The sequence below is a fragment of the Canis aureus genome, chromosome 36 (assembly GCF_053574225.1).
Source record: "Canis aureus isolate CA01 chromosome 36, VMU_Caureus_v.1.0, whole genome shotgun sequence".
Taxonomy (NCBI): Eukaryota; Metazoa; Chordata; class Mammalia; order Carnivora; family Canidae; genus Canis; species Canis aureus.
In genome coordinates, this window is record NC_135646.1 from 30,112,780 (window position 1) to 30,125,680 (window position 12,901).

Consider the following 12,901-nt stretch of genomic DNA (forward strand, 5'->3'; position numbering starts at 1 on the left):
TAAGTAGCAGCTGAGCTCTCTTAAGAGAAAGGCCCTTTATATGTATCTTCTCCATTAAATTTTACACTATTTCTGGAGTAATAGGCACTATTCTTGTCTCCACTTGACAGATATGGGAACTGGCATAGGGAAATAATCTGCCTAAGGTAGTGTTATAGCTATTAAGTGGCAGACACATGGTGGGTGAACCCAGGTGGTCTCACTCCAGAGCCTGCACTCTTGACCCCTACCCATACTTCACACAGTCTGTATTTTCTGCTGTACGTTTACTGCACTGCTTGGATCGGTCACTTCCTTCCTTCAGCAAGTATGTTAGCTGTGTTGCCAGGCAGTGTAGGAAGAATGACCAGTCCTTGTTCTCATGGAATCTATAGTCTACTGAGACTATGAAAAGCAAGTAAACGAAATAAGTAAAATAATTACAAATTGTGGTAAGTGCTCCAAAGGAATCATGGAAGTTGATGACAGATGAGAATGATGCAGGGACAGGAGGGATTGGGAGAGACAAAGGAAAGACGTCTTGAGTTGTCAGTTCATCTGTGACCAAAGGGTGGGAAATGAGTATGTCGAGAAGTCTCTTGGGTTACAGCAGTGGATGATTTGATTCCATTTGCTTTAAGAAGGTAATTATTGCTGCTGGATGGAGATGGGGTTGGAAGGGTTCAAGAGAACACGTAGAGACCAGATACGAGTTTATTACAGTAATCCAGCTGCGAAGTAGTAGCGGCTTAGACGAGGGTGGCGGCCCTGGAGAGAAGTGAATGGTTCTGAGGCCCTGTAGAGGAGATAGGATGGATAGACTTTGATGACAAAAGTGAAGGAAGGAAAGAATGCATTTAAGACTCGGAGTGTGGAGGTGTGGGTTAGAGATTTAAGTCTGAAAGACATTAGAGCCACTTTAAAAAAAAAAAAGAAGCAGCTTTGGAGGGGTGCCTGGGTGGTGCCTGGGTGGCTTATCAAGCATCTGACTCTTGATTTCACTTTAGGTCATGATCTCATGGGTTGTGAGATGGAGAGTGGGCTGCATGGGCTCCATGCTCATCGTGGAATCTGCTTGAGATTCTCTCTTTCCCTCTGCCCCTCTCCCTGCTTGCTCACGTGTACGTGTGCTCTCCCCACCCTCACAATGAATCAATAAAATCTTAAAAAAAAAAAAAAAAACTTAGGCGCCTGGATGGCTCAGCGGTTGAATGTCTGCCTTTAACTCAGGGCATGATTCCCCGGTCTTGGGATCGAGTCCCGCATTGGGCTCCCTGCAGGGAGCCTGCTTATCCCTCTGCCTCTGTCTCTGCCTCTCTCTCTCTGTGGGTCTCTCATGAATGAATAAAATCTTTAAAAAAAAAAAAAGACAAATAAAACTTTGGAGATGGAGCTTTGTTTCCTTAATAAGAATGGTTACATGTGCTAGACACTGTTAGAGGCACAAAGAACGTATAGGTAAACAAAATAGACCGAATCCCTGCCCTCATGGAACTTACTTTATAGCAGGGGAGATAGATTGTAAACAGATAAAATTGTAAAATATACAGCATATGAGTACCAAGGAGAAAAACTAAAGTGGGAAGGAGGACATGGCATGGAGGGGAGGGGTTTGAACTTATAGGTAGACTGAGCGGAAAGGATCTGACTGAGAAGATGTGATTTGAGTGAAAACCTGAGGGAAATGAGGGAGTGAGCTGTGCAGGTATCTGGGGAAGAGCCTCCAGGCGGAGGCAGGAGCAAAGCTCTGAGGCTGGAGTGTGCCTGCCTGTCCCTGGAGGGGCCAGAGGGGCCAGACAAGGGCGGTTGGTGAGTGAGAGAGTTAACAAGGTAGAGAAGGGCTGTGCAGAGCACACACAGCCTGGGAGGTTTCTGTAAAACCTTGGCTTTTGTTCTGAGTAAAATGGGAAGCCACTGGATGTTTTTGAGTAGAAGAGTGACATGACCTTATATTTTAAGGGAATTGGTGAGTCAGGTGCCGATGTGTCCAATATAGAATGGATAAGATCATATAGAAGGAAAATGAGGGAGCCAGACCTGAGCCCCAAGTGGGGTAGGGGAGAAAGAGCAGTGGTGGGAGAGAGAAAGGACAGAAGTAGGAGAACCAGGAGGGTGGGAGGGGGTCATGAAAGCAAGAGATGAGAGTCTCAAGGAGGAGGGAGTACTGCCAAAGTATCCAGTGGGGGAGGATGAAGGCGTCTTTAGCATGTGGCAAAACTGAAACCACGGGTGATTTGGGCAAGCCATTGCAGAGCAGTGCTGGGCCAGGGGTAGGGCGTAGTATGTTGGAGAGTAAATGAGTGAATGGGATACGGAGAAGAGGAGGCTGTATGTACACAACTCTTTTCTTCTGGAAACAAATAGGGTGGAAGCTGGGACTGCGGAATCAAGTGCGATTCCTTATTATTTTGTAAGGTGGAAGGCACTAGAACATGTTTATAAATGATTGGGGATGACTCAATAGAGAAAAGGCTATGTTGACCCAGCACATGACACACTGTGTGTTGCACACGGCGCTGGGATGCTGGGAAGATGATCCTGTGATGCATATGTTGATGTTGCCATTGCATATGAGGAAATGTGGCATCGGGGGTTCGCGAGCCCAAGGTCACAAAGTTACTGTGTAGTAGAGGCAGCGGGTGACCCACACATTTGAACTGCAGTCAGTCACTGAGTTAAGCGGCCTACGTGGCTGACGCCGGGGGGGAAAGAGATAGGCCCCTATTCAAGCACCGTTCTCGCCAAGGGGAGATGTGAGTGGGAATGTGGTGGTCCCTCCCTCCGTAATCAGGAAAGGGAAGGCATGGAACTGAGGGGTGCAGCTGGGCCACAGGTAGTTTAGGGGTGGGAAGAAGAGGCTGTTCCTGTCTTGCCACTTCTCTTTTTGTAATGAAATAGGAGGTTAAGTCATTAGCTGAGAAATACAGAGAGAGTAAAATTTGCTAGGGGAAGAGACTGAGAAGACAGAAGACGGTTAAAACCATTATCTTGGGACGTGGAGAAGAGAACATGCGTCGTTGCCCATGCCTTGTTTGGACAAGGCAACAAGACATTGTTGAACATGCCTGTTTGAGATTCGTGGTCTGGGATTTTAAATGAAACCAATCACAGTTGTATGATTTTTCTGCAGCAGGATTTAGCTCCTCAAAGGCAGGCAGAGGTAAGCGGTAGGGGCAGCTGGTGCTGGGAGTTTCCAGGACAGACTCAAGGGGAGAGAAAGCCTTGAAGGAGATGAGGGCATTTCCAAGGGCAAGTGGCCACAATAAAGTGAGTGGTGACAGAGTTGTAGGATCGGGGCACAGCAGTGCAGGTACTCAGCAGATAAGAACCCAAGGCAGTGACCAGAGGCTGTGTCACACAGGTGGCCCCACCTCTGAGTGTTTGTTTCCAGAGTGGGAGGCTAAGGTGGGGGGAGGACACAGATCATCACCGGGAATAAGGGTGCCTGGGAATTCACCATTTAATCTCGATTTTCTTTCAGGGAGGCCATGACTTTCATGAAGGTGTTAGGGCAGGTAAGTGATGGTTCTTTTCTTCCTGGCTATTGTGGAAATAGGATTTGTGAGCATATCCTGTTAATCAAAGATGATAGTTGTTTTATTAGTGAAAACTAGGCTTTCGTAGAGATTGCAAAGTCGTTGCTTTTTTTATATGACCAGCTGGCACATAAGGGAAGATCGGTCTTTGAAACTAGTATTGTTTGGAAAATTCGTATAACCTGTGTCATTGCTCCCTAATTTATACGTAAGAGGTAATCCTGCTTCTCCAGTCCTGTGGACTGCCTCTGCCGAGTATAGCTGGGCCTGAGAACTCCTGCTGCTGCTGGAGCCTTGAAAGGCGCATTTATTGCCTTGCAAGGAGCCCTCAAGCCCCTGCCCATCCTGCAGAGTCCCAGAAGTGTTGAACCCTACCTTACCTCTTCACCTGTGCCTGAGCTGTTCAATCCTGACATTGAGAAAAACCATATGGCATAATTAGTAACGCTCTGGCAACATCTTTATTAATTTGTTTTCATCATCTCCAAAGTCAGCATATTTAGAACGAGCAAGTGAAATGGTTTATTTTTTGTTTTAAGCAAATTTTCCAAACAGTTTGTGTGTAAGCCCATATCCCGACAAATAGCTGTTATTTATATTGTATAAGATGAGGTTTTCCCTTTGCATGTGTTTCCTTTTGCATATACTTTATCTGAATAAAAGATTGTGTTCTCTGCGCTATAAGCTTTGATCAACACTGGACTGTCGTAGAACTCTCTTAACTTACAGCATGAGAAATACCAGAAATAAGCAGGGGTTCAGATCCTTTTAGAGGACATAAGGAGTTGAATCAGAGGTAATGGCTATATGTTTATAGAAACAAGTAAAATATGCATTTTTCCCACTGATCCCCTGCAGATTCTCACTGCATGTGGATCAGAGCCTAGACCTGTGTGCTACTTGAATTTTAATGTATTCATTAGATGTTATAGCAGCCCTCTTAAACTTAAAAAAATAAAGATGTTATTTTCATATATACTGTCAATTATTTTAAGGTAACAGTTGGAACCAGGCAGCATCAAAGTTCTGATTCGTAATGCAGGAGCTTATCACGTTACTTTTTAATGAAGAGAAAAGTATACTGCCTCATTGTTTAGGGAGGTTATGACCTCCCTATTTTGCAAGAAGTATCTATTCTGGGTAAAAGTCTTTGGTGTTCTTGCTTAATAACCAAATGTTTGCTACGGTTCGCTAATTATAAAATATGTCAGCAAATCCGATAAAATAAACTAGTAAATTAGAGGAATGGTTGTAAAAAAATTCTTATTCTTAACAGCCAGAATGAGCCTCTTCCTGGTTATAAAAGAAAACTAAAAACGATTATTTCAGCAGAGCTGGAGAGTTACCAAATGCAATTTGAGTGGGTGCCTCATGAGACTTGAAAAAACCTGAGCTGTCTACATGGCAGGAACTTGTTATATCTATGCTCGGTAGAAAATGATGTCACTTTGAAAAGAACACACAGATTTTATTAATACTCTTTCCTTTTGCCCTTCAGCAGACTATCAAGGAGGTAGAGAAAAATGATAGCATTGGCCAGAGGGCTTAAAACAGAAGAGATTTTTGAAAGAAGGTTCCAGAATTGTTTTTATTTATGTTGTTCAGGGAATAGAAAACTGTCAGAGTGGCAGGGAACAGAATATTAGTGCTCTCCCTCATCTGATAGTAGCCAGCGCCCTGCAGCAGGCGTGGACTTGGGCCGTCGATGGCACAATCCCTTAAGGCACCTGGCTCTTGGTTTCGGCTCAGGTCAGTTCTCGGAGCTGTGAGCTCGCATCGGGCCCCACCCTCAGCAGGGAGTCTGCTTGAGATTCTCTCTCCCTCTCCCTTGACTTCTCCTCACTCACTCACTCACTCAAACAAATAAATCTTAAACACACACACACACACACACACACACACACACAAAGCTCTCCAGTACCCACAGGAATTCTCCACATCTTAAGCGTGGTTAGAATTCCCTACCATGACTCTACTAAGTGTAGCCCCCTTCTCTGTCTTTTTTTAAAAAAAAGTTTTTTGAGGTCATCGTAGAGTAACATACAGTCGTAAGCAGGGACACAGGTACACATCCTGTGTACCCTTCATCAGATGTTCCCCAAAGGCAGCCTTTATGTAGCGGGAGCGATGTCACAAGCAGGAGAGCGACGCTCCCGTCCCTTGCTAAGGGAGAGCTTTGCCAGTTGCCTCAATCTCATGATCTGCTGGGGATGCTCAGTGGCCACATTACATGATGACTACCCCGAAATCAGAGAAGTCGTTTCTTCTTATAACCTGAATGTGCTCTGCTGTTTGAATTCAGGGCTATGTGAGCTAGAGGATTCAGCAGAACAGCAGTCTCCGCATTTAATTATGCATAACAGCATCCTCTTCCCTCTAAGTAATTTTCCTCTCAGCTCCATGTGGAGGAGGTTAGAAGGCAGATCTGGGCCCTCCGCCCTCCCCTACCTTCCCTAATCCATACCAAATCTGGTTTTAGCTGTTTTAGAACAGGAAGATTTCATTTACAATTTTGTTTGAAGAAGGCTGAGGTTTAAGCCCCATTAGTTCAGAGGCTGCGTTCAAGCTGCAGACTTAGCAGGTTGGGAAAGAACCATGTGGGTCATTATCAGTTCATTGCTATCCGTCCAAATCCTATGGGGCCTTAATTTAAAGTAAAAAAAAAAAAAAAAAAAGGAAACATGCAAAAATTTAAACTTTGCAGAAAAAAAAGGTGCTGCAGAAGATAGGCCATGTGTAAGGTACTTTCTGTCAATTCAGTGATTAAAATCTGGTAATACCTGGAAGAAATGTACTAACATTTCTATGTCTTCACTTAACAGTTTTAATAGATAAAGACCAGAGTCCAAAGTGGAAACCAGCGGATCTAAAAGAAGTTACTGATGAAGACTTGAATAATTACTTTAAACCTCTGGGAAGTAATGATTTGAAATTTTAAGGTGACTAGACTATCAAGGGATCGTTTTGGAGCAAGTGTTGGCAAAGGATAGTACATGGGCCAAATCCGGCCTGCTGCCTGTTGTTTATTTTCCCACAAGCTAAGAATGGTTTCTGCATTTTTAAATGGTTGAGGGAAAAAAAAAAATCAAAGACTAGTATGTCATGATGTGAAAATTACATGAAATTTGAATATGGGTGTTTATAAATAAAGTTTAATGGAACATAGTTAGACTCCTCTGTTTATATCTATGGCTGCTTTGAGTAGTTGCAACAGCAATTGTATGGCCTGCAAAGCCTAAAATATTTACTATCTGATCCTTTTTAGAAAATGTTTGCCAACCCATTTCCCAAAATGGGAAAAAAATTGAAGGTCTTTAAGAGACTATTGAGTTGAAATATCTAATTGAAATGAGAATCTTGTGTTTTGGCTTTGGGTAGTAGTTTGTATGTTGATTAAATAAATTTATGTATAGATTATTAAAAAATAACCCTGAAAGTTTTTGGCTGTCGTGTTAATGCTTCAGAGAATTTTCTGCATATTTAAATCTGGGTTTTTAAAAAATATTTATTTATTCTTGAGAGACACAGAGAGAGAGGCAGAGACACAGGCAGAGGGAGAAGCAGGCTCCATGCAGGGAGCCAGATGTGGTACTCGATCCCGGGACCCCAGGGTCACGCCCTGGGCCGAACTTTATAATTACTTAAAGTAATTATAAGTTACTATAAAAAATGTTCCTTTTATAACATTAGAAATCTCAGGCAAAGCGAAAAGAGTTTTATGAGGTGGTCTCTCTAGTACTATTGACTCAAGCTTTGGTCTTCCCCAAAGTTAACCAGAATCCCTTCCAATGGTGAAAGTGATGGTTGTTTTGTAGGATTTGTTAAAGAATGAGGAATTCGTTTCCTAGTTCCTGCTTTCTGCAATTTACATTAAACTTGTGTGTGATAAGTAATTTGCCATTACATAGTTTAAATCAGGAGAAAAAAATTGAAAACAAGGACTTTTGTTCAAAATAGAAATACCTTCAATAATTGGTACTGTTGACAACATAAGTTTTTCTTAAAGTACACAAGAAACTTTAGGTTTAGGTTTAGGTGTTCCAGAGTTGGGACATTAAAGTCTAGGTAAGAATAGTCTTAGTGGTTGGCTTATAATTTGTTTTATGACTTATTCCAGTTTTCCCTTCATTCCCAACCACTCAGAAACTGGGAATTTTGAACTTTTAAGAACAGAAAGTGGCAGGACTGAAAAAGGTGTCAAAAATTATATTCTGAACCCTTCTTATAGATGAGCAAATTGCAATCTAGGAGTTGCTTTGAATTTTCTAAATATTTAATAAGAAGCATTTTTTCCCCAAAAAAGCCAAGAACAAATTTAGAACAAAGATGGCATGATAATGGACATGTTTACGTTCAGATTCTTAAAGCTCTTAAATTGGACCTGAATGATCCAAGAAATCGTATCAGTGGATTTTTATTAACTTTGTATTCATTAGAAATGCAGAAAATGTTCTTTATGTCAAAAAATTTGATAGTACTCAATATCGAAAGGCATTTACATCACTGAGGGGGGCACTCGACGGGATGAGCACTGGATGATATGCTATATGTTGGCAAATTGAACTCCAATAAAAAAAATTTAAAAATAAAAAATAAAATAAAAAGAAAGGAGTTAACATGCTTTAGTAAGAACTCACAGCTAGTGAATTGCAACTAGACTTTTATTGAATGATTAGAAAAAAAATGTTTTCACAAAAATATTTGAAGAAAAATATACCATTTCATAGCTAAGTCTTACAGGGAAGAGAATAAGCTAACAAAACTTCAGTTCTGCAAATTAAGATAGGGAGTACGTCTGAGCCCGTGGCCACTGCTCCAGGGAAGACACGTCCTATTTGGTCACACAAATACAGGATGAATCACACATTATGATTACGCAAACAATATACTTGTTGGAACTTTGTTTTTAAATTACTGTTCCTTGACATTATCACGTGTCTCTTTTTTCTAAAACTATATAATCCAAAAGTATAGCTCCCTCTTCTCATAAAATGCCAATGATATTAAATAGGATATAGGAGTGTCACGCTACCTCCTTCCTTCATTGTGTCTGTTTTTAATACTAATAAGGCAATTTGACACAAATTATTCCTTTGGAACCAAGATAATTATCTCCTTCAAAATTGTGCTCTGAGTGCTAACGACCATAGATAGTTTGCAAACAGGTAAGGCAACTGAAAATTGGGAACTCTGGGACCAGAAGCTTGTAATTGGAAGGTAATAGCCCACAAGAGACCTTTACCTGCGGAAGGGAGCAGTGAAGCACTTTTGTGGGCTTAAGTGAGGAATTGGCGCATCTCCTCTCATTATCTGCTGTGTCTACAGTTGCCATCTGCAAGTTCTTCATCTCACTGGTGGCGGCTCATCAGGCCCTATCCTTGATGTTCTCAAGGGAAAAGATCAGTGGTTGGGCAGGAGTCACCGTGGTAAAGAAGGGAACTTGCTACTCTGTCCCTTTCCTCAGTCGAGAGCATCGAAGACTTGTCTTTGCAGTGTCTCCTGATGGAGCCCGACCTGAGTGCGAGCTCGTGGGCCTCTTTTCTCTGGTGTCTTTTCCCTTACAATTGGGCCACTACTCTTATTTTCATCAGTCTGTGTGATCTAAGTTGGGACAAATGTTTCCCTTTCCAGTAGCTAATTACTCTTTTGGTCTTCTGCTTTATTATGTTCCTCCCTTCTCAGTTCGATCTTCCATTCTTTTACTGTTTGTGAAAGTTCAAAATGAAGTAAATCCAATACTTAGATGGGAAGGCATGAAGGCAACTCTCCTATCAGAGATGTTCTCATCTGTCGTGTCATCAAGGTCAAACTAGATCTTGATAATTATCACATGCAGCACAAATCTGTTTACCTAGTTCTTTTTCCTGCCTGCCTCCAACTTGGCTTATCTACTACCTCCCGATTATGCAAGCCTTGTGGTTCCTCACCCATGTTTGACATAGAACAGTGTGTATTTCCGAGATAAGTCTATGCTCTGTTTTTTTTTTTTTTTTTTTTTTTTTTTAAGTCTATGCTCTGTTAAAATGACTCAGAAGCAAGGGGTTGATGCTTGGTGACAAAACCATACTGCCACGGTGTCAAGGTGGCAACAGAGATTAGAATTCTAGCTGGACATGGATTTGGCATCCCTGTTACACCCCCAGGAATTAGGGGCCCAGGGACAGGAGGAACCTGAGGTTAAAATATTGAGCTGTAACAAAACTCAACAGTCTATGTGCCTGTGTATGTAGTTACCGTGGCTATTGCTTCGTGTTCTCCCCGTGACGTTATGTTATATATCTGATTATATCTCTTAAATAGTACATGACTTTGCAGCAAAAGTGGCCTGATGGGAGATATAAAATGAATGAGAAATGGCAACATGTAGGCTTTTGTCTGAGTCATTAGTATACTCAAAAACCTAAATTTTTTCTTCATGAGCTGGAAATACGGTTTACAACTTTCAGAAAACGTTTTGTTTCCATAGCCTTAGGACTTCAGATCTTTATATAATAAACGGGGGGTGGTGGTGGTGGTGGTTTTTCTACTTTGTAAGTTTCTAGATTGCAAGGACAACAGGACAGTCCAGATCTTGGGACTAAGCGAAATGAAAGCTGAATGACCAGGTGTCCAAAGGCAACTGAAAGATGGCACATGAGTCATTTCAAAGAACTTTCTTTGTCCATGCAATTGTGGGTTTCAAAGTATAAGTATTAAAATTAGAGGTAGCATTTCTGCCTGCTTACAAGGCCAAATACGCATGTATCTCATTAAAGAGGTCACAAGTCACCTTCTGCCTTCCTTTAGCTATCAGTGACAAGGGTCTCTTGAATCTTAATAAAAGAATCTAATGCACACATACTTAAATAATTCCCTTTCTAACTAAACTCAAAGTGAAGCAAGACCATTGCTTGATGAAAAGACCATTGATGAAAAGACCATTCTAGAGACCAAGTCCCCATTTTTTCTAAAGGTTATGTTTTCTATCTTCCTCTCTCAAATTTTGTTATCACTGATTTTAAACAGTACTTAATTCTTAGAAAAAAAAAAAAGCTTCCCTAAAAAGGTAGGCAACTTTAAGAAAATAGTATATGGCTGTAAATGCCTTACGGGCATTGATACCATAGAGAAACTACATGAGTACTGTCTTTGGAGGAGTGTTTAATCATCTGTTATATATAATACAACCCGTACATCCTCGTGCATAGACTGGTCCCACAGTAATCTGGTGAGGGCCCATTATATCAACCCTCTGCACCTCTGAGGCTGTAAAACTTCATACACATGCAGCACTGAGAACAGGCTCTGCTCTCTACCTCGACTAGGGCTTCTGTTATTTTAAAATTTACTGGATTGCTATTTGTAAAAATCCTTGCTTTTTGTTATATCACTGGGCTGCTTAATTCAATACCATAAACATTAATGTCAGGACTTCTGTAAATAGTATCTTGTCCAGATGGGTTATGTATGAAGTCTCAAGTCATCCAGTAACAGCTGGAACCCTAAGGTTCAAGGTGGTAGTAATGCTTTTCATCTGCAAAAATATCTTAAGGATAGGTTTCCAGGTAGACTCCTTCTGCAGGGGTTGCTTTCTACTGCTTCATCATTTGTGTTAAGTCGGGATCCTTGACACAAATGGTTTGGATAAATGACCCACTACTAATTACTGTAGCTTAAGTGCTATTTCCTTGCCAAGGCATCTCAAGAAAAATCCTTCCTATCTCTTATTTTTGTGTGTGTGTAAATTAACAAACAGTTATTTTAAAAGGAGTGTCTTTAAAATGACCATTTGATTTCTTTGGTGATGCTACTACTGCCTCAGCAAGAAAGTGATATGCTATACAGCGGATTACTGTGGCGTAGGACCTATGTTTAGCCCTTTAAATGACTAAAATCCAAGACCAAGCAGATAGAAATTGCTATTAACCTAAAAGTGCTTAATATATTTCATTTTTAGTTACTCCCATATTCTTGATATTATCATAGACATTTTTTTTTACATCCCAATGGAGTTATTTGTATTTATTCGTACCAGTTTTTGCTATTTCACGTATTTAAACTAGCACCAGCTTTACCCACAATTCAAGAAAGTTCTCCTCCTCCTACGACGTCATGGCCCTTCACTCTCAATGTATGGGATGTCATAGTACTTGATGTTCTCGCCTGCCCACTGCTTCAAGGCGTCACTCAAGATCTCCTGGGATAGGCGGTGTGCAAATTCGAAAATCACAATTTTAGGCGCTGGTGGTTCCTTCGCTTCCTTTCTGACGGTATCTGGGGAAGGCATCCTGGGTAGGAATCTCTCTTCGGACATGAAGCTTTCTTCACTTGCATGTTGCTTCTCGCTCTCAAATGTGGTGGGAAATGGGAAAGTTTGCTTTGATTTCATGCAGCCCATGTTATGAAGAGTTTTGCGGGAAGCGAAGCAGAAGCAAAGACTACTTCATCTTTGGCAAAGACTGAGCTCGTCCTTGTGACACTAACCAGTGCTCCTCCTCCACGGGCGCTTCAGAAAATGTCTCCTTCTACCAGTCTTCACCTGTAGTGGTTTTCTGTGAAAAGAAAAGTTCCATTTTGAAGTCACCAAATGCAGACTACTGTATGATCAGGTAGCGTGTGGAAACAGTCCTCTTTGCCACTTGGGTCACTTGGAGGCATTGTGAGGTAACAACAGCGTTGTCCTATCGATAGGAAGAAAAGATGACCACTCAGTGACACTGGCCATTTACAAAACAGGAAAATCTTTTTCTCAAGATCTTGAACATCTTATAAAACTAAAAACCCAGTTAAACTTTTGGTAGCTCAGATTGATTTATGTTACACCAGAGTTCAGCAAACTTTGGGTCAAATTCTAGCTGCCTGTTTTTGTAAATTAAGTGTATTAGAACACGGCCGTGCTATTTGTTTATGTGTCGTCTATGGCTCCTTTCCTGCTGCAGCGGCAGAGATGAGTGCTTGGACAGAGACCATGTGGCCTGAAATACCTAAAATAATTACTGTCTGGCCCTTTATAGAAAATGTTTGCCAACCTCTGATTTGTTCTGTTGAGGGAAACAAGCTTATAAAACATTTTTTCCTGCCTCAACCTCAGGAGCCTCAGTACGTCTTGGACTGTTATTGAAGTCAAGCCTGTCACCTGGTTAGACGTCTGCAATTCAGACAGAATGACAGCCTTTAGGCAGCACAAGTTAGATGTGGCAAAGCCACCTCTTTTTGCTTCTGAATTAGATGCTCTCTATCAAACTATATGAAAAGCTCAGATTAAAATCAGATTAAAGATTTCCTCTCTTAAATGTTTCACTCTTGTTTGATGTCTGGTCAGCAAGTAGGTCGCCGTGCTCTCTGTGTGCCCTCGAAGCTTCGCACCTGGGAGCTGTCACTGAATAAACTTCTCTTAAGGTAGGACT

General features: G+C 41.4%; 2 protein-coding genes across 4 annotated transcripts in view; one reads left to right on the plus strand and one right to left on the minus strand.

The window, feature by feature from the left end:
• Window positions 1-6,951, plus strand: part of HIBCH (3-hydroxyisobutyryl-CoA hydrolase) — a 96,221-nt gene extending 89,270 nt beyond the window's left edge. For all 3 annotated transcript variants that reach the window (XM_077885137.1, XM_077885140.1, XM_077885139.1), the window contains 2 exons: window positions 3,461-3,494; window positions 6,338-6,951. In XM_077885137.1, the coding sequence (XP_077741263.1) occupies window positions 3,461-3,494; window positions 6,338-6,453 (150 nt within the window). In that variant the 3' untranslated portion in view covers window positions 6,454-6,951. The remainder of the gene's footprint in view (window positions 1-3,460; window positions 3,495-6,337) is intronic.
• Window positions 6,952-8,158: 1,207 nt separating this feature from the next.
• AKAP19 (A-kinase anchoring protein 19) overlaps window positions 8,159-12,901 on the minus strand; it is a 48,409-nt gene continuing 43,666 nt past the window's right edge. Inside the window, exon 5 of the mRNA XM_077885141.1 lies at window positions 8,159-12,046. Within this exon, the coding sequence (XP_077741267.1) occupies window positions 11,605-11,892 (288 nt within the window). The 5' untranslated portion in view covers window positions 11,893-12,046 and the 3' untranslated portion in view covers window positions 8,159-11,604. The remainder of the gene's footprint in view (window positions 12,047-12,901) is intronic.